The sequence below is a fragment of the Vidua chalybeata genome, chromosome 12 (assembly GCF_026979565.1).
Source record: "Vidua chalybeata isolate OUT-0048 chromosome 12, bVidCha1 merged haplotype, whole genome shotgun sequence".
NCBI lineage: Eukaryota > Metazoa > Chordata > Aves > Passeriformes > Viduidae > Vidua > Vidua chalybeata.
This window is the reverse complement of record NC_071541.1, coordinates 16,479,377-16,504,826: the sequence shown is the minus strand read 5'-3', so window position 1 is coordinate 16,504,826 and position 25,450 is coordinate 16,479,377. Positions and strand designations below refer to the sequence as shown.

Sequence of the window (25,450 nt, the reverse complement as noted above, 5' to 3'; positions counted from 1 at the left end):
ACTGCGTCCTACTCCAAATTCAGCTTGTCAAACTTTGTGCAGGTCATTTCACCTCCTGTTTTTCAACTTCTCCATCTGCAAAAGAAGAGTAGTGACTCTGGTCTTCTCTTTAAAGTGTTGCAATTAAATGCCTCATGTGGAATTTAGGCATTTCTATTACTATCAGAGCAATGTGTGGGTGCCAGATGTTTATTCAGGCCTGCCAGCATCTCTGAATAGTTGCAGTGAAATTCTTTTAAGGACCCTGGTCTGAAGCACTGTCTTTATTACAATGTATTGACCATTTCTGGCAACATCCACCAAATGTCAAGGGCTGTAAATTCAGGTGCTGTAACATGTGCACTGATTCTTCAGGGACAATCACTCAGCAGCAGTGGGAAGCAAAGGCTGCTTTGCTATTGGAGCATCAGGACCCTGGAACAGAACTGCATTTGAAATGTGCACAACAGTTATGTCCTGTTATACCTGCAAATCCATGTGCCAGTATAAGTCAGGATTTGAGCTTATCACCCCATCTGGTCACATTTTATATAAATGTATCTCAAGGCCAATTTAAAAAAATATAATTAATTTCTTTCTAGGCCAAATGGGTGATTTGGCACGTTGAGAAGTTGTATTTTTAATCTGGAGCTGTGAACTCTTCTATCTTAGGTCCTGAGATGATTGAGTCACTTTAGCAGAGCAGACTAAAATGTTTCATGCAGTTCCCTGAGGAAGGTGAAACACTTCCACATGCTCAGCTGAACTTCTGCATCTCTGGATGAGGTCTGTGTCAGGATATGAGGGGTCTGTCACTGCATGAAAAGTCCAGCACTCTGGGGAATGGAGATTCCTTTCACAAGGCAGAAGGAGTTTTCAACCAGCTGTTCAGTTGGGCTCCAGAGCAAAAAGCATCCTGCAAGGAGAGTTATGTCTGACACAGCTGTCAGCTGCTTTGTTTCTGGATGTGCAGAAACCTAGGCCTGTGGAAAAAAGAAAGACCAGAGCTTTAAGTCTCACTAGGGACAATGTGCCTCTACCTCCATCCTATAAAAGCAGTAACTTTCCAATGGCAATAACCCCACCAGAGCCAGTCACCCCATCAGAAATGCTCACCTGGGTCAGAATTTCTGACTCAAACACTTGCCAGACTGTCTCAGGCTATCAGAAAGCTGAGATACAACCAGGGATCCCCTGTTTTGTCAAAAACTGGCTTCAGTTGTGAAGCTGCTCTGAGTTCACTCAATACATAAAGGTGCAGGGACATATTCTTCAAAGGACACAAAGCCTCCAAAAATGCAAAGGCAAAAAAAAGACTTACTTGCCACAGAAGTCCTTGTGAATGGCACAGAGGGTGAGCAGTAATTCTGTGTGTGACTGTAGCCAGTGCTCTACCATATTTGGATGCCTGGGATCAACTTCCAGAAACACACTTCTGAAAAGACACATTTGGGAGTAGAATTGGAGAAATGCACATTTAGGTTGCTAAACTGATAAAAATTAAGATCTTTCTTTCTGTATGACTCTGACCAGTGCAGGAAATGAAAAGGTCAGTAAACACAGTGCAATCCAACAACCCTAAACCACATCATAGCTGTCCACATAAGATGCAGATCCCAGCTGCCTCCTTTAGGGGAGAAAGTGTTGATCCTGGGGGGAATTCTCATGGTACTTTTGTGAGCAGTTAAAGCCTTGTATTGAGATGTAATGAGCCCTTCTGAAGCTCACCCAGAGATACCACCAGCAATATGTTTCTGAACCCCCTCCAAAGATTTAAAGGCAGAAAGCAGTTTTTATGCTGCAGGAACACTGAGCAGTGGCCTGGCAGCCTGAAGTCCCTCTGTGTATAAGCAGCAAGAGACATGAAGTACAAGTCAGAACACACATTCTTCCACGGTAAATGTCTCCATAAATCAGTTATGAAAACAACACCAGCATTCAGGCCTACATAGAACTGATCAAATAACCTCTGTTAGGGCACCAGGGCCAGGCCTGGGCACTGCAGGGCTGTTTCCATCTCTGCCAGGCTTTATGACACTGGATCATTCCCATGCTCCCTCCCGTGACAAAGCAGAACCACCCCAGCTCACAGGCATGGGGAGTGATGGAGCTGGTTATGGCCTGGGACACAGCAAGATGCATGTTTAGGAGGCTAAGGACACAAGCCAAACCCCATCAAATGCTCTCCTGAGAATTCTTAAAACATCCCACATTGAATACTCCCTACAAATTCACCAGGCTAACGACAAGCTGGGTGTGGATCTAATTTCTGACCTTAAAAAACTTCCACTCCTCAATGGGGGCTTGACCTTATTAAACAAGTAAAAAGAGAAGGAAAAGAAATAGTCTTAAGAAACAACCCCAAAGGACCAGTCTCTAATGCTGGGAAATTCTGAGGAGCATCTTCTGCTCTTGTGGTCATGCAAAGCATGAGGAATGAATTCTGCATGCGCTATGCCTCTCAATATTCCCATTCTTCTTCTCAAAACAGCAGATTTTCAACAACCACTCTTATGGTGGCCAAATGTCAGGAATATTCAACAGGATGTGTGAATGCCCTGGCACATGAACAGTACACGCAGACTTTTGGGTATCAGCATGTTGATTTTCAAAATGGATCCCGTGTGACAGAGAATAGGAACAATCAATCTTGAATATTAATCATGGAGAAAGTAAACATTTAAGAAACTATCCCTGACTGATCTTCTTTCTCCTGGGATATTCAGCATTCTATACTGGTACAACAAAGAAGTTTCCCCTAATGAAAGGCTGGGAGGGAAGTGGGGATCTACATCCACCCTCAAAGAGTTCTCCATTGCTTCTCCTTCCATCAGCTACTCCCCTTAGAAAGCTCCCCTGCTTTCTGCACTCTCTTTCTTGGTTGCTCTCTTCCATGTTCTTTTTGTTGCTGCTTTCACCTTCAAAGATTCTCATTTCACTAATAACCAGGAAATGCCTCCAACAGCCAAGGAAAGGGCTCACACCACTTTATTAACCAATTTCAAGCTAATTTTGCTTACACACATGACATTTTAAAAACTGCTGTTATTAACTGGGACAACGAAGGGACAATTTGGCAAATATTTTCCGTTTGTTTTGTTTTCATACAGGGAAGTACAGAATTTACAGAAGTGTAAGATAAAAGATAAAAGACGTGAAATTCAAAAGATGGTAGTGCTTACCCAGAAACCTTCAGAAGAGAAGGAGCCAAAGCCAGAATTGTTTTGATGACTCTCATGCCATCATCTCCCCCATCCAGGGCATCAAGATCCTCATAGCTGGAGTGTGGGAAGAAAAAGACATTTGACAGCCATTCCTGTGGCCCTTGAAAATGCATCACCCCACAAAGAAAGGTGCACACGACACACCTGAACTCCAGTGCTCCCAGAGCAGGGGATGGCACTCACCCCTTCTATGGGAAATACAGGGAGGGAGAAGGCAGCTATCACTGGGCTGAGAAACCCCACATTCAGCACAAGGAGAAATCACCCCCTGAAGTATTTCTGAAAATTAGGAGCCAACTACAGCTGGGATCTCACAGTTCCAACACATAGGTTTGTTCTCTCTAAGCTGGCCAGAGAGCAAGGTGTTGTACAGCAAGGGCTTGATTGATCCATGCCAAACACCAGCTCAGGCTGTGGCTAACCCAGCAGAGCCAGCTGGGATGCAGAAAGCTCAGCTGCCAGAACCTGCTCTGGTGCACATCTTGTACAGAGGTGGGGGCAGGAATTTCTTCTCACATGCATGACAGTCAGTTTTGGATTGGGAACTTGCTAATTTCAAACTGTGTACTTTTTCTATTTTAATAAATCTTTAAAACACTTCCATGTTGTTTCAGGCCTGTAAGCAGTATCAAAGCAAGCCTGTATTATTATATCCTAAATAAACACACCTATATTTTGTGTGTATTACATTTGCATGTTTTGTGTGCAACTGTGTGTAGTACAAGGAAGCAGACAGAAAACCTCGCTTCAAGGAACAGGAAAGGAAAAATCTCTTTGTTTGATTACCAGAGGATTTCTGCATCCAAGGAAGCCATGTCTTCATGGAAAACATATGGGGGGTTACTGACTATGACATCTATGGGGCCCCAGAGCAGCAGCTGTTTGGCAGAACCTAGAAAAGAAAAAGAATCACAAGCAGCTCTCAACCACAGCATCTTCCCTCTAAGATCAGTGTGAAGACCCTCCCCAAGAAACTGTCTCCAGGCACATGTAAATGTCTTTGGCTCTGCTTTGTGATCATAAAATTTTATTCCATTTCTTTCTGCAATAGCGTGCCTTGTTCCCTGTCCCAAGAGTGCAGGAGTGATACAAAGGAAAGCACATATCAAGAGCCTGGTTAACAAAACATGTTAAAAAGCACAGGAGCTTGATGCCCTGGTGCTCTGTGCCCACCTGGATCTAAAGCAACAACCAGAACTCAGAGAGCCCACAAAGGCCTAAGTGGGAGCTCAGACTGGCTGTGCAGATCAACATCCTTCCTTACAGAGCTGCAGCAGGACCTCCAATGAGCTGCAGAGCCAGGGCCCCTCAGCAAAAACAACAATGGGCTGCTCTTCTGCAGACCAGGAGCAGCTCCCTACACTCCTGCTGCTGTCTGACACAGGCCAGCCCTGAATCAGACCTCATGGAACCACGTGAGTGTGGCACTGTCCTCAGGCAGCCTCTTGGCACAGGGCTTTCAGCTCTAAGAGGTAGCACAAAGTCAAAAACAAGTGTCAGAAAGGTGTGCTAATGAACACACAGTGCTGCAGCTCCTGGCTCCACAGCTGCTAACAAACAACCAGGCACTACTGACCTAACTGGATAGGCCCCGCCAAATGCTAGTTTTAACTGGTTTCAGCTGGCTCTGGGGAAGAAAAGCACCCTTTCCTGGTTCAACTAACCTAATTTCAGGTGAATACAGTTGGGCATTTAATCTAAGCTAAATATATGGGCTCCCTCTACCATCAATGGAGAGACAGGCATGTACATGTTTATCTAAAGTCTCCATGTCAGCATGGAATGAATTACACTCTTTATATATTTGCCTCTCCCCAGCAACAGTAAAAAGCACCTGGACTCCCAGCTCAAATACAACCTTGGGACACCTAAACCCAGGAACAATTCACTTTCTGATACAATTAGGGACTTCTGTCAGCTGATCATCTGCCCTGGAAATCTCTGCAGAGAAAAGCTTCAATGGCTCACTTCTTACTGAACCTTTTTCTCTATTAACTTCAGTACTCTGCTGCCTGCATCTCAGAATGGTCCCTTGGCTGTCCCTCATGCCTCCCTCCACCCATCAAAGACAAAAAGGGAAAAAGACAAAGGGGATTATAACAGAGAAAAGAGTTACTGTGTGAAACATCTTGGTGGATGATATGAATCCTTTCTTGGAGTTGCAGCCTGTAAAATTCCAGATGCAACAACAGGAAGAAAGATTAGGAGGTGTATTTGTGTTCATGAACAGTACAATCTACAAACAGATAATTAAATATTGCACCTCTTATCTGATACACATACATTCACAACTGCCAAGATCTTCCTAGCATATTCTCTCCTCCTACCAGGGGCCTTACATCCAAGTTCTACTCCCTTTGCTGAGAGCTGTGGCCCTGCCCTATCAGGATACACAGGCATCAGGAAAGGGAGGGGTTCCTGCAATGTGTGCCATGTGCCCAGATGGATCCGGCACTGGGATTGATCCGCTAAGACTCATCCAAGCACCTAGAGAACACAGCTGGGATAAGGGAGCTCTAAAAAGCAGGCAGGATCTAAGCTGGGTTCAGTCAAGCAGTAACACAGCTTATCCTGCTGGCTTCTGTCCCAAGAGCTACAGGGCACCATGCCAGGGACAAGATCACAAAGACACAATGAAAATACCCATGGAGAAATATGAAGCTCTCTGACATGGCATTTATATTCCCTCATCCACACTTGAGCCAACAAGCAATGTTAATAAGCAAGACAATCTTCCCTAGAGGCCAGAGTTATTATCAAGGAGACAAAGATCTGGCCAGCTTTTATTATATCTATGAAAAATTGCAACAGAATTTGGTTTGACACATTAGGAGGAAACCTCTGCTCCTCATTCTTTGTAAGTGGGCTAGGAGGCAAAGGGTAACAGTGAGGTGACCAGTTTGGGAAGGGCTTGTTCCTACTCAGCTCTTCAGACTCACACACAAGCTGGGACTTGCAAGAAGTGAAGAAATGCAGCCCAGTGCAGCCAGCACCAGAGGTAGACCCCCAGTGCTGGCAGCAGCTTGGGAAAAGAGGGGTATGTGGGCCTGTGGACAGAAATCCCAGTTAATGAGCACCTCTTGAGGCTCACAGCTGTACTGGACTCCATGAGAAATAGCAACAGGAGTTCTTTCTGAGATGGCTCCAATTAATGCCTAGGGCCCAGCAGTTACTGAGGATGTGAATGCAATCTGGAGCTCATTTGACAAAGCCTACAGGACTCAGAAGCATACTGGAATTCCAGCTCTGGGGCTCCCTGTGATAGTGACGGTCCAGAACAATGTGACAGAGAACCAGCTGAGGAAGTGGAGCGTCTAGGAAGGACAAGGACAACCTGACAGACATCTCTTCGACTTCAGCATAAAGTGTTTGAGCCAGCAGCTCTGAACATCCATCCTGCCACAGCACAGGTGTCTGAACTGCATGGGATCCAGCAGCACCATTCCCACCAAACCAAGACTGCAGGGAGGATGCTGATGGACACCACGCAGCACGTCAGAGGAAAAGTGCTACTTGACTGTGGAAGCATTCTGGAGGAGCAAGGACAGAAACAAGCACAACAATAATGACTGAGGGAGGAGAGAGAGAAAGGCTCTGGATATACTTGTCCTTAACCTCCTAAGTGACATAAACATTACTACTTCAGTCCTGAGCTTCCTGAGTTCACAGACAGGGATAAAGAGTAGTTACCAAAAAACACTCTGAAAAACCTTGACAAACAGCATGTGAGTACCACTGCTTTATTTAGGCTGCTGTCTTTGCAAAGCACATTGACAAGCCAAAGAAAAACACTCCTGTAAACATAAGCTTTTTTTTTTCTGAATTGTTACACACTTTAGGAGCTCAACAACTAAACAGTCTCTGGTTTCCAGTGGTGATAAACATGAAACACATGTACAAGTATTGATGACTCTTAGTCTTTCTCAAGCAACAATTTACAAAAAAATGAGTAATATGTGGTCTTGTACCTATGTGCATTCTCCCTAGTGAGATCCACGGCAGCCTCCTCTTTATCCATGGCTATGACTCTGCTCTGAAACAGAAAAAAAAAAACCAAACCCCACCAAGCAGGTGTTATAACATCAAGATTCCTGAGCAGACATGCTCTGCCAAACATGCAAGATCAAAACAGACAAGAGATTGCTCACTCTTGGCTCCTGAAAGGAACAGCTCCTGAGGAATGCATGCAGGGCATAGTTGGGATCATGCGTGATGTGTGTAAAGCACTAAGGTGACTGAAGGCTCTCTGCAGCACAGCCAGCAGCCCACCAGAACAGACAACAACAGAGCCACAGTGACTCAGCTCACTGATCCCTCACTGCTCCTGGCAGGGTGAGACTCAACACTCTGGCTAGCCTGGGCTAGGCACAGACTGCAGGAAGGTCATGTTGTTGGATTTATCCTTCCTAGCACAGGATCCCTCCTGACACTAACACAACCACTTGGACACAGATTCTGGCATTTCCCATCTGTTATGCAGACACCTTTTACCCACTTACTCCACTGCAGTCCTTAGACAGATTCACTGCCTGTATTGACTGCATGTACTTGACTGTGTGTCAGGTATTTAAAAGTTCTCCAGCATAATGATAAGAGACAGGGCTCCACAAAGAGAGGTTTGTTTGACTTTCAATTCCACCTTGGGGAAACCACAGACAAAGGCCTAACTTGGTTTTGCTATGCTTGATGTTTATTTAAGCAGAGATGTTGGTAGGATTTACACAGAGGACACATGCTTGAAGAAACTGCTTTGCATTTGGAGATGACAGTGTGATTTGCCATCACTCCTAAGGGGATTAATTTCATGGTCCCAGGCCAGCACCCACACATAATGAAGCTCACCCTTAAGGTGAAGGACACAGCTGAGACCATAAATGAAAAACTGCTCCTGATTTCTCAGTACCTTAGTGCCGAATTCTGCCTCAAACACTAAGGAGATTACCCAGAGTGTAACTCCACTTAGCTGTCAGGGTGGCTACCACTAATTCTAATCAGTCAAGGCTCCTTATTTCCCTGGGTACAGCAGATTGGGCTGGGAAAGGACTGTCATGAGCTACAGAGACAGACTGACACCGCTCTTTAAATTAACAAGCAAGGAAAAGAGCATGAAGCTCTTCTCCTAGCTCAGGAAATCAGAGCAATTATACTCTGAAGTCATGAAGCTCAAATATTAACCTTCTCAGGTCACTGGGAGGAGGAACACCCCTTCCATTAGAGGCATCAACCTCTAATTCTTACACAGCTGGGTAACTTATACTTCTACAAGAGGAGGGGCTGGCCACAGCAATTCTCATTCCTGAGAAAGAACTGGCTGGTCTGCAGTTATGAGGAGAGGGGAATATTTTTCCCTTGATCACAGGCAATGAGATCTTGGATTAATTTCTCATTTTCTTGACCAAGAGTATCTCCATAAACATGTCACACACGACAAGAATCAGGGGCAAGAAGGGCTTTGGTCACCCAGATCTCAGTGCCCTCCTGCTCTTTTGATTCTGTTCAGAAGATGAGGGTTGTTACTAGGGAAGAGAAAACTACAAAAACATGGTTTGGCAATTGGGGCAGTAAGATTTGCTTGTCTTATTGATCCCAAGTACTGACACTGCTATGGTATTCCCTTTCCTGTATGATTTAGTCTTCAGTTTCCTAGAGACAAGATCTTTTGATTCATAACAAGGTGGTTTTTAGAGATGACTGCATCATAAATTCAACTAATAGAATGTGTGCCCATGGCCTCAGTCCCTCCTGTCCTCAATCCAGGTTAGTATCTTAAACCAACACCCACCAGTGCTTCAAGGTAAGGTGATTATTAGTGAGCTGCAGCAGCTCAAGAATGAGCACATTCACTTCTTTCATTCTGATTACGCCCCTGCTATTCCTGCAGACAGATGGGGAGAGGAAGCAATTCCCAAATATCCCTCCTCTACCTACTAGGAACTTACAGAGCCTGTCAGAGACCTGAGCTGCCAAAGTTCCTTCAGAGAAGTTTGTGACATCTCAGTGAAGATGAGCAGAGTGGGATTGTCCTCTAACACAATCATTTATTGCACCAGGAGCACTGAAGGGAGCTCACCTGTGGCAGTTTACAGAGCAGACTCAGAGCAATTGCTCCAGAGCCACAGCCAATTTCCAGGATCACAGGATGAGGAACAGGAACTGGGAAACAGAGGGCTGAATTCTCACATTTCTGAAATTCTTCTTCCACAACTAAAGAGACAAGGTCCTAAGAAAACAAACAAATAAAATTACTAAGGGAGCTGTTTTGACTCACACCTTTGTGATCTGAAGACTGAAGTTCAAATTTCCTGACTCTGTACCCAATGCAATGTATTTTTGTTGCTAATTTAAAAACCACAGATGGTAGTAATGGAACTGACATGCCAGAAGTCACTTCAGCTCCATCTGCCCCACAGGGTGCTTTGATCAGTGACCAAATCCTCAGGATACAATCTCCCACAGATCCTCTGAAATCTTCTAGCACTGTTGAGAAAAACAATAACCAGACAGCTGGAGCACATTTACTCCAAAATTTTGGCTTTCTGAATTTGTAAGCTTCAAAACTCAAAGATTTCTACACAGTCTCAGTACAGTAGGTGACCAGGAGGCAGTTGCACAGCTCCTGACAGCATCCAAACTAGTAATCCAACCTACAGATGAACAGACAAACCAATTAATGTTACTAAATGATCCAAATGAGTAGATCCCTCCGTGGATTTCAGATTGTGGACTCCTACTGCATTTTGTTGCTATAAAGTCACATGGAAGAGATTTTCATCCATGCTCCTGGTTCTATATGCAGTTCTGCCATTTCTGCCTCCTCCCTCACGTCAATCTTTTCTTTTTTAAATCCCTTTGCCATGTTATATAAAATCCAATACAGCAGGAGAGGTCTCAAAGATTTCTAAGGTTTGTGAAAATGAATAAAAGAGAAAGCACACATGTGCCTCCCTCTGACTGCAGCATGAACTTCCTTTGTTATTCACTGGAGAAAACTGTAAGATGGAAACCTTATGAACACTTTGAGTGCATCAACAGCTCAGCAGGTGCTCTCAGCTTCTTCCCATGCTTGTGCTTTCAGGGCACAACAGCACACACAGGCCTTCTGCCCAAAGTGTTCCCTAGGATTCTCTACTTGAGAGGGCTGCTCTTGGATCGCTCCTGTAAATCCAGAAAGTTTAACAAAATTTACAAAAAATAAGTGGCATAAGCTGGAATATTTAAAAGGAACAAGTCCTGGCAGGCAGGTCAGCTTCTCTTTTACTTTACAATGGCTTTTGTCAGGAGCCTGAACTAGACAGGCTTGTGCATAAGGGCAGAAGCCTCTCCTTGGATCTCTCACCCTTACTGGGGTGCAGAAAAAGAGATGCCTTGTGCAAAGCTGCAGTACCTCTGAAGAGATTCATAGCTGTTGGTCATCCTTCATGACGGGCTACTCCACACGTGCCGTAAGTGAGATGCAGACAGGTACAAAAAGGAAGCAGTCAGGTAGATGAGCTTTGATGAACTATTCCTGGAGCAGGCAAGTTTGGGGACTGATATCTAAATATACTCAACTAGGGTTGAGAAGCCACATCACAATGCCCTACCCTGGCCACTATGTCATTACTGGCATTGCCCTCATATGGGAGTTTTTCTAACAGCCTCCAAAATCACAAATTCCTCACTGATGCTCTGGGATTGCTTTCCTAGACAATTATGGATGAAAACAGTCTCACAGGCTCCGAACCTGGAGGAAACTATTACAGGACTCAGACAGCAAAAAGGAAAAATAAACACCTGATCTACCCATTTCTGTGAGAAGTGGCTTTGGCCATTCGAACAGCTCCAGATGAATCAGCCTGAAAACTCTCGGGCAGTGCAGACAGCCAGAGACTGCAATCACAGCTTGCTTTGGCAAAGCAGGTGAGGTGCTGAGGATTCCAAGACCACAGAAGAAAAGGCACAGAAAAAGTTCTGCTTGGCTATTAAATCACTTCTTTAAATACCAGCCATTTCTGGACACTTACAAACATTTCCTGGAAATCTCCACAGTAACTCAGAACCATCTGTTCCCAGAGTAGCACAAGTTACTGATTACAAATGTCCAAATATGACTTCCATACACTAGAACTATTCTAACCATTTATTAACTTCCTTAAGGTTTCTCATTAGTAATTTCAAGCTTGATGGGTTTGAATGGAATGCCTACTTTACACATTCCACAGAGAAAACATTTTAGTGTGCTTGCCAAAGCTTCCATTAAACATGACTGATTTCAGGTTTTACCACATAAAATATAAATAAAATGGGACATTGATATTACTTAGGCTTTGTGTCCTGCTTTCTGACTGCCTTGCCTCATTGTCTTGGTTATTTCATTTCAATTCTTACTGAGGCAAAGGCTGGTTTTCTCATAATACACATCTACCATAATAGTGCAAAAGTAAAAGACAAAAAATAATGGGACAACCTAAAGGAATGGCATCATTTTCCAGACATTAGTACCTCACTAAAATAAAAGGTTGAATAATTATTTTCAACCTGATTGACCAGCAAAGAAGATGATGTATTCAGGAAAATCCAGCAACCATTTACAGAGAGCATGTCCAGTCATCCCACTCCCATTGCCACCAGGTTTCAGGAATGATTAAATTATCAAAAATTGTTTTGATAATTCATCAGATTCATGATTTATCAGATTCTTCTCAGTATTTTTTATCTTCTAGCAAATGACCCAGCCAAAATCTGTACTTCTCCCATCACACTATCACCTCCAAAATATCACCACGGGAAATTGATAAATTACAGCATTTTGCAGAACACAGTAGAGCCCCTTTCAAATCTTATCTTGGAAGATGAAGTATTTCTGGCTGAGTATTACAGTGTTCATACAAAGACTACAAAATAGACAAATCAGACATTCCCAGCCTTTGCACGAGAATCCGACTGGAACCACAGTGAAGGAAAAGCAACAAAGAGGCTGATGGTGCTAAAAAGAGGTGCCTGGGACTGGCACAGAGAAAGTGGGAATGGGACAACTGCAACTGGCCAAAGGCTGGGGTCTTTACTGGGTAGGATACCCCATGTCTTCTCAGACTGAACAGATTCAGAGCACAAATGCCTGCTAATGTAATGCCAACATCACCAAAAGCCATTTTAACCATCAGTTTGATCACCAGCTTTGAAGGCTGAGATATGAAATTACAGAAATTCCACTGGGAAGTAAAAGAAAACACTTTGTGACCCAATTCCATATTTGCTCACGGAATGCCAGTCACTGGGTAGAATGAACTCTCAATTGTGGAGTTATTAACTCTCAATTGTGGAGTTATTATTGCTTACAGTATGAGTCATTATTGTCACTTACAACCCAATCTACAACAAAAAAATTCTGCTAACCAGTACTACAGGTACTGGCAGAACTACTTTCATCCTGGAGCCTGGAATACAGACACGTGGGTATCAGTGTGAGAATTGTGAGAATGGGAAATGGAACATTTTGAAGAATTTTTCTCCTCTAGTCTTTGCAAGAAGCTCCTTCCTGCAGCAAAAGTCAGCTTTGGAAGGAGTGAAGGGACTGAATGGCAAACAGATAGAACCAGAAAGAATCTAAAATCCTTTGCCTGCTTTTGCTAGCAATGGCAGCAAGGTGAAAGGGAAGGAAAGTCCCCTACATGGTTTGGGCAGCCCCATGATGGAGCTGGTGACACCTGCATGCACTGGTGACACCTGCACATTCCATTCCATAGATAGGTGAGCAGAGGTGTTGGAACAGCCAGGAAGAAGAGACAGAAGTCACATGGAGAAGTAGGTTCAGTAGCCCCTGTTTTTCCTTGAAGCAAATATTATGTATGGCCATAAACTAAAACACAAGTAGTTTCACCTCAGCATGAGGAAAAACTTCTTTACATTGATGGTGACAGAGAACTGGAACAGCTGCCCAGGGAGGGCACAAAGTCTCCCCCTTGGAGATATTCCAACCCCACATGGACACGTTTCTGTGTCACCTGCACCAGGTGGCCCTGCCTTGGCATAGGGATCAGACTGGATGATCTGCAGAGGCTCCTTCCAACCCCAACTGTTCTGTCATTCTGTGGTTACCCTGTGCTTACATGTACAGGGGACACAAATATTTGCTTCTCATGCTACCTAACTTCCAGCACTCAAGAGGCTCTCAAGTTTTTGTCTCTCAGCCAAACCACTCACAGGCTGTTCTCACCTTGTGATTCCAGGAAATCTTGCTTCACTGCCAGAATCACCCTAAGTTCACACTGTCCTTGGTTCCACCACCCACCTTCTCTTTGAGTGCAACAAATGCAAAACTTTGTGAACACCTCCAGCTTCCCCTGAACCTCTGCCTCACCCTTCCACCTACAAGTGCAGTTCCCCAATGCCCCCCAGCACCCTCTCTGTTCTTGGTGTCGCCTCTGCCCTGTGGCCAGGGCTCTGGTTCACTGCATTTCTTGGAACTGCAGCTGCCCAAAGCAGTGAGAGGCCAGGGGCTGCCAGCACCCAAACCACAGAGACTGCACAGCTGCAGCCCAGGCAGAACCAGCACAGGCTCAGCTGGGTTCCAGCCCCAAGACAGTCAGGAGGAGGCAGCAGAAGTTCCTGGGCTCAAGGCTGGCTGCAGAGCCAAGCACAGGGACAGAGCTGAGGGGATCCTCTGCTATAGCCCAGCACCTGGGAATCACCCATCATATGTTTCTGCCATCAAAAAGGACAAACTAAATAAATAAAAAATGAGGAAGTGAGGAATGGGAAAGGGTGGAAGTCACAAACTACTACTGCATTCCCTACAAGCACCCTTTTTCCATGCCCCAGGGAAAGCAGGGAAGACAAGGTTCCAGGGGTAAGAGCCAGGGTGGCAGGAGACTCTAAATTCCCAGGTCACTCAACTGAAGATGAAAAGCAAAAAAATCCAGGAAAACCCTGGTAACCTTCTCTCTGCTATCGCACACTTCCTGGGAATGTTTCACTTATTTGTGTGCTTTCCAGAAACTTCTGTTCTCAGAATCCAGGACTTTCCATAGAACCTGATCTGATATTAACCCAATCACCTCTCCCATCTTGTTTGCCCACTTGGCTGCCAATCAGCACATGACAAACACCAGGAAGCCAAGCTGGAAACCCAGCTCCATGGCAATAGCCCTAGAAAATCCCTGCCAATATCCCACTTCCAAAACCAAGCCATCCAACCAGCCCACTGCTTCATGGGCAGTCAGGGCTTTTGTCCTGGGCTCTTCTGCCTGGCACTATAGTAGGAAAGAGAAAAATCGCAGAATACTCTGAGCTGGAAGGGACCCACATGAATCATTGAGTCCAGCTCTTAAGCGAATGGCCCACGTGGGGATCAAACCCCTGGAACTCCCACTATAAACATATGGGAATCAGAGCACCTGAGTAACTCCACTGATCCTGAAAGAAGGGTGGCATTAGGCATTAGCAATGAGAGAGAAGCATGTCAAAGCATGCCTAGTACTGAGGAAGGGGTTTGGCTTTGGTCACACAGCAGCTGCTCCTGATGTCAGGGCACATGCCACGTGCTGCTTCATCTGTTGGAGCAGAGGCTGTGACAGCACCCAGGAATGACTTTACCAACAGGCAGCAACCCGTATGTGCTCGTGCCCAAGAGAAATTACCACAGCTGTCACATCTAAATTTAGCCATGCCCGAGGGGCAAGAGTGGATCCAAGTCGCTGTACACTGGCTGTACCTCAGGTGTCCAGCACAGAGCTCTAGCCAGGCACACCTCTCCAGAAGAAAGGTATTTTCTTTCTCTGCAGATACAGGTATTGATCACTGCCAGACACAGCATCTGGACAGATGCACTAGTCTAGCTTGTTGATCCCTAGCTCTAGTTACTTGGATGTTTGAAAAGAGCATGGGGGAGGAAAAGGATTTCCCTCCTTCCACGTAGGAATCTCCTTGAGTCCCATCTGTCACAGCTGTTTTAAAGCTTGTTTTTCTCCAGTTCTAGTCCTACATCCTGCTTTCACTGCTGATGAGCTACAGGACTCAGTGGAAATGCATGGAAACAGGAGGCTCAATCACAACAGGGAGATTAAACCCCCCAAAAATACAGCCATTAACAACAGAGAGATCTGTGAGAACATATTAGAAAAGTCTATAAAAGTTAACCTGGGGGACAGGTTTGTGCATGACTTAAAAAGAACAGCTGCTGCTTTCCCTGCCTTCAGCACAAATTTTAGCTTTACATTTCCATTTTTTGTCTGAACTGAAAATCACCAGCTTGGAAGCAATTCTCTGCACTAGCAGAGTCTTGTTTTCTTGCATAGGAAGCCAGCAGAAACTACCACCGCAGTTCATCTTGGCCAGCCAGCCAGGAACAGCCCTGTTTCTTCCATCATTTCCTTTTGAACAAGAAGAAATCTGTCCGGGGAAAACATTCTGTCCTGATTTTCAAGTGGCCAGCAACAGACCCTTGCTACACTGTTTCAGCATTTAATTAAACTCTCTGCTGAGATGTGCACCTTTCTTCTGCCTTGCATTTATAGTGCTTATTATAAACTTGTCTGTGAAACCAGAGAGACTTCAGTTTTCAAATTTCTGCTGCCTCTGCCAGATAATTTACCCCACAGCTTGTCTTTGATGAGCTAGACAGTCTTCAACAACAAGGCAGACTTTTTCAACCTATTAGTCCACATACTGTTTTTTCTCCAAATCTAATTTTCCACTTCTTCCTCAAGCAGTCAGTAACATAACTGGACATAATAGTTCTGCAGCTACTCCACTACTGCAATACTCATTATTTAATGCTGCTACGTGCATGTGGCATTCCCCTGTCTACATGCAAGGATCCCATCAGCCACTGGGCAGCAAAAAGTGGGTACTCCTGGACAGCCAATATCCCTAAGACACTGGCGATCCCAAATCCTTCTCCAAGCCCTTCTGGCAGCACAAGTGCCTCAGCCACAAGGCACAGGCTGCTCTATTTGTCTCTCTCTATATGATCCTGTTAAACACTTGTGCCTAGCTCAAAGGGGCAGTTCCAATTGCTCTGCAGCAACAACAGGCTCCCTGCGTGACTTCCATTCCCCAGCCTCTGTGCCACAGCCCACCTGCAGAAAATATTTTTCTCCTCCAACACATGGATGAAGTATTACGCATCATATGGGCAAAATCTGATCTGTGAGGCCACAACAGCAGTGCTCCATCTTTAGCACATTTGCTTACAGCTCTATTTTGACAGATAGCAGATAATTTTTGATTTATTAAAAAATGCTCTACTGCATTTATGTTTAATATGCCTTATACAAGTCTACACATATTTCAAGAAAGGACCTTAAGCTATGTCAAGACAGGGCATTATTAGCCTTTTCACTTTCCATACTGGGAAGCCCATTACACAGAAAGGGGATGCAGCCTTCCCTTGAAGAGACAACTGCTCAGAGGCAAAACTATGAAAAAAAGCCAATCTCCTCACTCTTGATTAATGGCTGTACTCACTAGACAGTGTGACCTTCAGACCCTTCCAAGAAGTATCCACCTGTGGTAAAGAAATTAGGGAAATGAAAGGTCGTTTCTGCATCAAATGCTTCCTTTCAGCACTGATTGTAACAGAAAATGTATCACTGCTTTGACAGAAAACACTGGAGAGAGAAAGGGCCCACCTTGCAATCTGTTTATTTGCATATACAGGTCAGGAAAAGAAAATTCTCCCTTCTTTTTGTGCTGGACCTTCTTGAAAGTTTAATCATTATGTTTATCTAGAAGTTAAACTTCATGAAAGGTTTCTCAGAGCCAATCTTTGACTCAAGTGCTTTCACAGAGCACCCCACACAATGAACACCATTCCACAGGCAGGTGCAAGTAAACAGCAGTGACTTCAGCTTTCAAGCATGTTATCATGGGAAAGAAACAACCTATTTTGGGAAACAAGCAAAAGAGCTTAAAAGTCACAGGTGGAAAAAGAATAGACAAAGACATTACTAAAAAGTACAAATGCTGTAGTGAATTATTTAAGTGTTATACGGTAAAAGCTAAAGGTTTTCCTTTATGCTTAAACAAGCAGGCAGCACCAGAAGCAAAGAATACACTTTTCCCACCTACAAGATTTGCTGTCACATGATGCCAGGGAGGTTAGACATAGACAGGCTCCAAAGAGGATTAAACAAATCAGTGGGGGACAGATCCATTTGCAATTACAAAGCAGGATGGCCCCAAATCCAGCTTTGGACAGTCCTTTACTGCTGACTGTCAAGAGAAGAAGGGACCCTTCCACACCCACCTTTTCTCTTGTCATTTTGCTCCCACCATCTGCTATAGGAGCCCGGATCAATAGCTGCGAGGCACAAAAAAATGGCCATTTTTGTTTCCACTGAAAAATTAAGCCTTCTCAGAACCATCAGAAATCCTGGGATAACGGGTAGGAACGCGAACGCTCGGCGAGCGTGAGCCTGGAGCGCCCTCTGGGGGTACCAGGCGGGTGTGCCGCGTATCCCACACCCCTCCCTCGGAGGAGGCCGGGACCAAGAAAAACCGTCCCTAAGGAAGCCATGGTGAGGATCAGAGAGCCCGCAGTCACCCGGGCAAAAAAAGAATGCCATATCCACGGCTGGTTGAATTCTCCTCTTCTTTGTCCCATTTCTCCCAAAGCAAGGCCTTTTAAAATTTTAGAGGTTCACAAAAAGATTTGCTTTGTGAAAAGGTCTTTCTTCTCCATTAATAGTGAGGGAGCAGTGTAGAGACGGGGATACCTTGACATTACAATAACCACCTAACAAAGATAATTCATTGTGTACACCCCATAACTTTGGTCCAAACATTTCCCAGTGCAGAAGCCTGGCTCTGGTGCCACAGGAGGAAAGCTGGGAGGATGCCAAGTTGCAAAGGCCCTCACAAACCCACTCAGCACTCGCAGCAGCCAGTCCAAAGCTTTCCTCCCAGCAGGCCAGAGCTTGAACAGGACCTGCTCTTTCCCTGCTTTTGGCTGCCTGTCCCCTCCCCAGCCAGATTCCCATGGAACAGAAGAACAAAGCCACATGTGCTGCAAAAATATTCCCGGAGGGAGCGAACAGGAGAGGGCTCAGCTACCAGAGAGAACTAAAGAGATGACATGGGGGCAAATTTCACACAGGACAGAATTAAGTAGAAAAGGGAGCTTCTCTCTGTGTGTCTCTGTCCCCAGGCCTGAAACAATGCTTGTGGTTTGGGTCATGCTGTGTTTAATGTCATGCCATTACCAAGGCACTGTGAGCAGGAGTCATAACCCTTCTGTTGCAACCAGAGAAAAACATGTGTGTCATAAACATGGCTCCCCTTCTCAGACTCCAACCAACACACAGGAGCACCTGCAGAAGCTGCATACAGAAAATTAGGAAGAAAATTTTGAAACTGCCTGTGTATCTGCACTGAGTCAGTTTAGGGAGTCACATTTTCTCAGCCAAAAACAAGACACATGGCTTGTGTGTGCAGTCACAGATAAACTTGAACCTGGGATAACAATTAACTGCTTCCTAAATAACAAGGATTATTTACAGAAATTATCTGGTGAAAAGTCCAGCACTACTGGTTTTAAGAACACTGCAGACAAATTCTAAACAAATGGAAAGCAACAGATGCTTGAACAATTCTGAAAGCAGGTATTTCCACTGCAGTTTTCAAGTCCAGTGAAGGCTGAAAAAAATTATTCTGATGAAACCAAACATTGACAAGGCCCAACCCAGACACATCACACAAAGAGATTATCAACCTTTCTTTCCAGCAGAAGGAAAGGATCTGGACACCACTTTGTGCACAGCTTACACACAGGACACAGCTCCTGGAAGCAGCATCAGTCTACAGCCATGTCCTGCCAGGTGCTGCTGACTAGCTGGATTTTGTCTCCATGGCTCTCCTGTCACAGGAACTTCCCCAGCACATCACAAGCAAACTCTCTATTGCCCACAGAGCTCCATTCCTGAACCATTATCATAAACTTCTGGTCTTCTGTAATAAATGTGCTAAAAATGTGTCTTCATAGTAAGTTAACTGACACAACAAATAAAGTTTGCCAAAGACTAGTCTGGGTTAAGCTGTTTACACTCCATTTTTGCACCAGGGTATGTTAAGTGGTTTCAAACACAGCACTGCCCTCCAGTTTGGACCAGTAAAGATACTTTTACAAAAATCAGGCATCTGGGCTCAATTAACAACATTCTTAAGCACTGGCCAGCCCAGCTTCCACTCCACACAATAGGCCTTTGTTTTGAGCCTGGCACTGCATGGGGTGAAGAACCAGAGCATAGCTCCAGAGGAAGCTTCACCAGTAGATATTTTGACTTGCAGAACATACAAGTTTTCCCTGATTTCAATGCTCCCATTGCATCCATGAACTGATTGGGATTTAAAGGTTGGAAATACTCTCTTGGATTATCCAGAGCAGAAATACTGTTGACAATAACAAAGGCAACCATTGCTGGCTCCAACTGGCAAAATTATTCCTTGGAGCTTCATCTCCAAACTCAATCAGTACAGAATGATCAACCCAGACCAGGCAGAGAGCTCCCAACTTCCCTGGACACAAGTGTCAGTACTATGATTTAGGGCCCAGCAGATTCTCCATGAAGCGCTGCTCATGCTCCACACCAAACCAAAACTGGTTCTAAATATTCTTCCTCTCTCTGACTTGAGAGGATGTCCATGTTGTAGCTGTGCTGATTCCCATTAAATGCTCTGGAACCCCCTCATGGATTTCAATAGCACCCTTTTCTTCAAAGGGCACAACAGAAGCACAAGTTGTCTTTATCCTTAAATTTCTGTTTAACTTTTGTCCATTTCAACAGGCAAACAACTGAATAAATGACTACTAGACTGAAACAGGTTTAAGCTTCTGGGACTCATAAATAGACAAGGTAAGAAGACCACTTCACCTCCAAAAGTTAACACAGGCTCCAAAAGAAAACAAATTCTCAGAAAGTAAAAAAAACTCCAAACCAATCCAAAATAAAAACAAACAAAAAACCCACCTTGCAAATCCCAAGCCCTCCTGAGGACTAGTAAAGAAAAAGTTTCCTTGCTAGGATGACCCATGTGCTGAAAGTGAAAGCTAGGAGCCATGAGGCAGATGGTAGATGCCACTTCCTACCAGCAAGCACATGGACCCTCAGGCTCTCTGGATTCCATTACTGTTTTCCTACTACTGCAGGGTTCTGCTGGCAACCTCTGGACAATGTTCAGATTCCTGTATGCACTAAGCCACTGGGATATAGCAGTAGATGTTTTGAACTTCTCAGGAGTCCTTACTATAGCAGAACTAAGGAAAGCAAAGCCACATCATTCCATCAATGGCAATTGATTTCTGTGTAATTAAGGGATACATCAGTTTGTAACATCCCTTCCTCTGAGGCAGGAGGCAAAGGTTACTAGCATCAGCTCCAGATCACAAGCTTTGAACCACCCCCATTCTAAAAGAAGTGATCTGATTTCCTCATCACTGCAGCCTCACAACATACAGGATGTCATGTTCACAGCAATGCCCTGATTGTATCATGCTGTGTAACTCACGCATCCAAGGCTGCCCCCACCACATTCCCCACATTCATACCTCTGTTTCAGGCCGTGGAATAAATACTGGGGGCCTCATCTTCAGGGTCAGGTCCTGGAAGTCCCACTCTCCAAGCACGTACTGCACTGGCATCCTGTGGCAGGCAAAAGGAGGGTCATCGCTTTGGGACTGCGCTGGGTGACCAGGGGCGCTCTCATGCCATGCTTTCCTCACTGCTAAGCACAACCCCTGCCCAGGGCCAGCAACTGCGTGAGCAATGTGCATGCTGAGGGAACAGGGGGAGCTCCCTTCCCACAGCCCCGTTTGTTATCAAGCACTAGAATTGGGAACTACAGATCAGTCAGCCTCATTTGGATCCTGGGGAAAGTGATGGAACAAAGAGTCCTTGAGGCTGTGTCCAAACATGCCAGGTGCAGGAAGGTGATTGAGACTGGTCAGCATGAAAGGAGAAATCACTCCTGACTGAGCTGATAGTCACCCATGACACAACGAACCAGTTAGGTGCACCAAAACCACATCTTGATTTTCCCTAGAGTTCTGACACTGTCTCCCATAACATTCTCAAATACAAGCTGATGCAGTACAGACCGAATAAATGAGGTGGACTGGAAACTGACAAACAGTCAGGCTTGGAAGACTGATTTCAGCAACACAAGGCTCAAATGAAGGCTGACTCCTAGTGAAATACCCCAGGATCAATACCCCATAATACCCTTAGTGGTCTGGGTGAAGGGACAGAGCACCCTTGGCATGCCTGCAGTGACAGAATTAATTGGGAGGAGTAGCTAACAGACCAGATGGGTGTGCAAATTTTCAGAGAGACCTCTGGAGAAATGGGCTGACAGGAATCTCACAAAAATCAGCAAGGAGTAATACAAAATCATATAAACAGGGGAGTAATAACCCCATGCACCAGTACAGGCTGGGGCCTGACCAACTGGACAGTGGCCTTGCAGGTGGACAAGTTGTGCCCCTCATTTGAATCACCATGAGAGACCACCACAGCCCAGCTGACATCTGAGCTGCCTTCCCTCTGCTGCCATTCTCCTGGCTGCTTTTAGACTGAAGGAAAGCCCTCCAAAGGAACAGGTACAAGAGGATGCTCCTACCTTTGTAGCCGCTTGTAGCTCAGCTGCTGGATTTGCTCCTGCTGCAGTGCTGTAAGTGGAGTGTGGAGGCTTTTGGAATCCAGACTCTGAAACTGAAGACAAAGGCACTTTAAAACCTGCCCACCTGTGCACTGGAGTGTCCTCTGCCACAGGCATCCTCCAGGTGACACAGGATGCTGACAAACACAATTGCCTGGGACTGCTAGAAACCAGCTGGAAAGCCATCAGAAGAACTTATTTGCATGTTTAGAAACTGTTCTTCCGCTACTTTTTGGGGTTCACAAGAACAATTAAAATTAAGAATCACTTCATCAGGCAAGTCAGGGTGGATGTTTATGTTGCACTTCAGTGTCTGCAAAAGAGATCTTTTAAGAGACTCCTGAGTGTTCTACTGGCAATAATAAACTACCCCTTACCCCCTCTGCCATCTAAGGGAGGATAAGTTGTTCTACTCTCTCTAAATGAGATAAAAAAATAAGAGATTCAATCAAGATGAAAAAGTGAGAAGCACACACAGACTTTACTCTTTTCCTATTACTTAACTGTTTTTGCTCCCAGGACAAATGACACAATATATTGACTGGATTCTTGTGCTTCGGGGATGCCATTTATCTCGAACACCTTCTGCCAATAGTTGACCATATCAGTGGCAGTCATGAGCCCAGGCCCTGCTCTGCAGCTCTGCCTCAGAAACAGCTGCTTTGGACTGAGGACAGCACCTTTACTTGGAGTCCCTCGCCCTGGCACACACTGAGGTGGGAGGCTCAACAACTTCCTGAGCAGCGGATGGGTGAGGCATCTCATTGTGGTGAAGTTTCTGGCTTCCACACCCGTTCCTCGTTTCCACCTACTGATCTGTCAGTGCTGAGATTCACCTGGTGCTACCACAGGTCACTGGCTAAGCACCAGCTGACCACAGTCAGTGGGTTCTCCACAGGACAGCATTTGCAGCTCTTCTAGGCTAGAAAACAAGGCAAGAGAAGAGCGTGAGTTCCTCTGGCTACTAAATAACAGAATGTAGACTGCTTGTCCTAATCCCAGCCCACAAGCACAAAACCAATTACTCACACCTTACCAGTAACAAAGGACTACCCCCATAAAAGACTCACATGACAGCCAACCAGCTAAGCCCTGCAACTTGCTTCTTCCCAGAGCTGCCCAGCTCCAGAGGTCAGAGGCCAGTTGTGGCCATGGCAGGGCAGAAGCAAGCTGCCCACACACAGGCACAGCTCTCCTGCCTGTCGGTCCCAGAGAGCCACTGACACACCAACCTTCAGCTCCAGTCCTTGGCTCTCCAACCCACACGTGGGTCACCTTGGTTTCCCTGTAGGAAGACCTTCAGTCTTTCCTAGATTCTTTCTTTTATTCCTCTCTTTATTCATAAAGCACAAGTCAGAGGTTGGCAGGGATGCTCACAGAAGACCTGGACTTCATGGATCAAGGGTGTTTCACACTGTTACCATCCCCAGAGGGCAAACAAGGGGGCACAGAGCCAGAGCTGAACTGCTAAGAGTAGAGGAAGGGGAAAACCTCATAACATAATAGAGGGAAGAGAAACACTTGAAAGATGGAAAGGCCAGAAAGGGCAAACCCTGCTACAGGGAAGTCGGTCTCTTAAAGGAGAGTAGAGGCAGAGCCAGACAGAGAGGGAATAAAAACAAATAAGATGACTGCAGGAGACAAAGGAAATGAAATCTTACAAAACAGCTGCTGCATATCACACTTGGAACTGTTTGAGACAAACAGAACAACAAGCACATTTTCCTGCTGTGATCCATGAGAAATGAGGGCCCCTCTCTTTTCTGACTCACACTCCCTGGAGCAACTATGGGTTTCCCTGAGCACTCATTGCCATTGCTCTATTGATGGCTGCTTTTCAACACTGTCTCAGAGAGGCCACAACCTCCTCTACTCCAATTTCTCCCAAAAATCACCACACAAACAACTACTGAGCAGCTGGCAGCTGCCCCCTAGGAATGCTGCTGCAGGGAAGAGCCGGGGAGACCAACTCGGCTCCAGCCTGGCAGACACTGCTCCTGCTGCACAGGGAAACCCTGGAACAGCCAGACCTCCACTGCCCTCCTTTGTAAAATCAAACACAGCCCAGGGAAGCAGCAGAAGGAAAACCCTGCAGCAAAAAAACTCCAGATTGTCTTACCTGTGACCTCCTGGCAAAGGGGTGGATGCTGTAAGAGCTCAAGGATCCCATTTTTACCATCTGCATTACTCTCAGCAGAGAGACAAACAGCCCCCATGAAAACTTGCCCTTACTTAAAGTCTGTCAGCTACAGTATCTATTTGGGAAGCTTCCCACTCCAAGGCCCTGTTTACTGCTACAAGAGAAACACTAAAAGAATAAAACATTAACAACCATTAGCATTCTAAGGGAGGCAGAGAAGACTTTAATTGGCCGCAGCTGAAACAATTTGCACAGAAACACAGAATTGCTGGGGTTAGAAGGGACCTTTGGAGATAAATCAGTCCAACATCCCAACCAAGGAACGTGACAGAGGAACATGGCCAGGTGGGTTTAGCATATCTCCAGAGAGGGAGACTCCATGAGCCCCTGGAGCAGCCTATTCCAGTCACCTGCCACCCACAGTGTAAAGAAGCTCTTCCTGATGTTGAGGTGAAACTTCTTGTATTTTACTTTATGGTCATTACTCCAGATTCTGTTGCTGAGCATCACCCTCTTGACAACCTCCTTTGAGATACTTGTATGCATTAATGAGATCCTCTCTCACATTTCTCTGGACTAAACAGGTCCAGCTCCTGCAGTCTCTGCTCATAAGACACATACTTCAGACCCTTCATCTTCGTTGCCCTCTGCTGGACCCTCTCCAGTGCTCCTTGTCTTGTCTCCCTTAATAAAGGAGACCAGCTATTTATGTAAAATCTCTGCATGCTACTTCTTGGTACAAATACCTGTCTACACCCAGGGAGGAAGCAGATTTCCCTTTCCCCTCTGCAGTTCTGTGGTTCAGTCCTTTCAGCCCCATCTCCCCCTCCCTGTAGCCTCACACGTGCACAGGTGGCTGCGGAAAGGCCCAGCCTCTCGCACTCTCGGCCCTGCCCCACTCACAGGCTTGAGCAAGGGCTGGAGCTCGCACTGTCCAAGTCCCGTCCCAGCTGCTGTCAGTGTCCGGCTGAGCCAGCGCCGCACAGCCCCGCGGCCACATCGCGGACGGCAGCCAGGAGCTGCCGACCCGCGGCGGTGAACGAGCCGTGTGAGCAGCACCGGGACCGGAGGCGGCTCCTCTTCCAGCGTCTCCGCTCTCGCTGCACATGCAACACCGTGAGCACGGCCGGGGCCTCCCTTCACCTGAAGGGCGAGAGCGGGCCCAGGGCTGCTCTGAGGCGAGCGCGCGCACACCGGCGCCTCACCTCATGGCTCCCGGCGCGGCCGGGGGCACAGGCTGCTTCCTCGGGGGCGGGAGCCCAACCGGCTCCCAGTGGGGCTGGGGGGCACAGCCGGCTGCCTCGGGGACCGGGACCGGGACCGGGACCGTGGGCAGCCGCCTCCCGCCCCGCGGCAGGGCCGTGAAGGAGCAGCCGCGCACGGAGCCGCTCCCGCGCGCGCCGCCGCCGCAGCTGCGAGCATGAGTGACAGCCGCGCCGACCAATCGCGAGCCTCGCCTCGTGGGCACCGACCA

General features: G+C 46.0%; 1 protein-coding gene across 6 annotated transcripts; it reads right to left on the bottom strand.

Moving 5' to 3' along the window:
• Positions 1-248: 248 nt before the first annotated feature.
• Positions 249-25,353, bottom strand: HEMK1 (HemK methyltransferase family member 1). Of its 6 annotated transcripts, none has more exons than XM_053953846.1 (11): positions 24,880-25,353; positions 22,341-22,758; positions 21,798-21,889; positions 20,728-20,821; positions 9,274-9,423; positions 7,172-7,236; positions 5,320-5,369; positions 3,990-4,095; positions 3,162-3,257; positions 1,301-1,414; positions 249-962 (listed from the first exon to the last, which is right to left on the bottom strand). In XM_053953846.1, the coding sequence occupies exons 2-11, from the start codon at positions 22,599-22,601 to the stop codon at positions 926-928; spliced, it is 1,065 nt and encodes a 354-aa protein (XP_053809821.1). In that variant the 5' UTR covers positions 22,602-22,758; positions 24,880-25,353; the 3' UTR covers positions 249-925. The 6 variants fall into 6 exon arrangements, 5 of the variants coding, with proteins under 5 accessions (XP_053809821.1, XP_053809820.1, XP_053809823.1 ...); XM_053953845.1 differs by having other exon boundaries at positions 25,182-25,353; XM_053953848.1 differs by having other exon boundaries at positions 22,673-22,758; positions 25,182-25,353.
• Between the last annotated feature and the right edge of the window lie 97 nt (positions 25,354-25,450).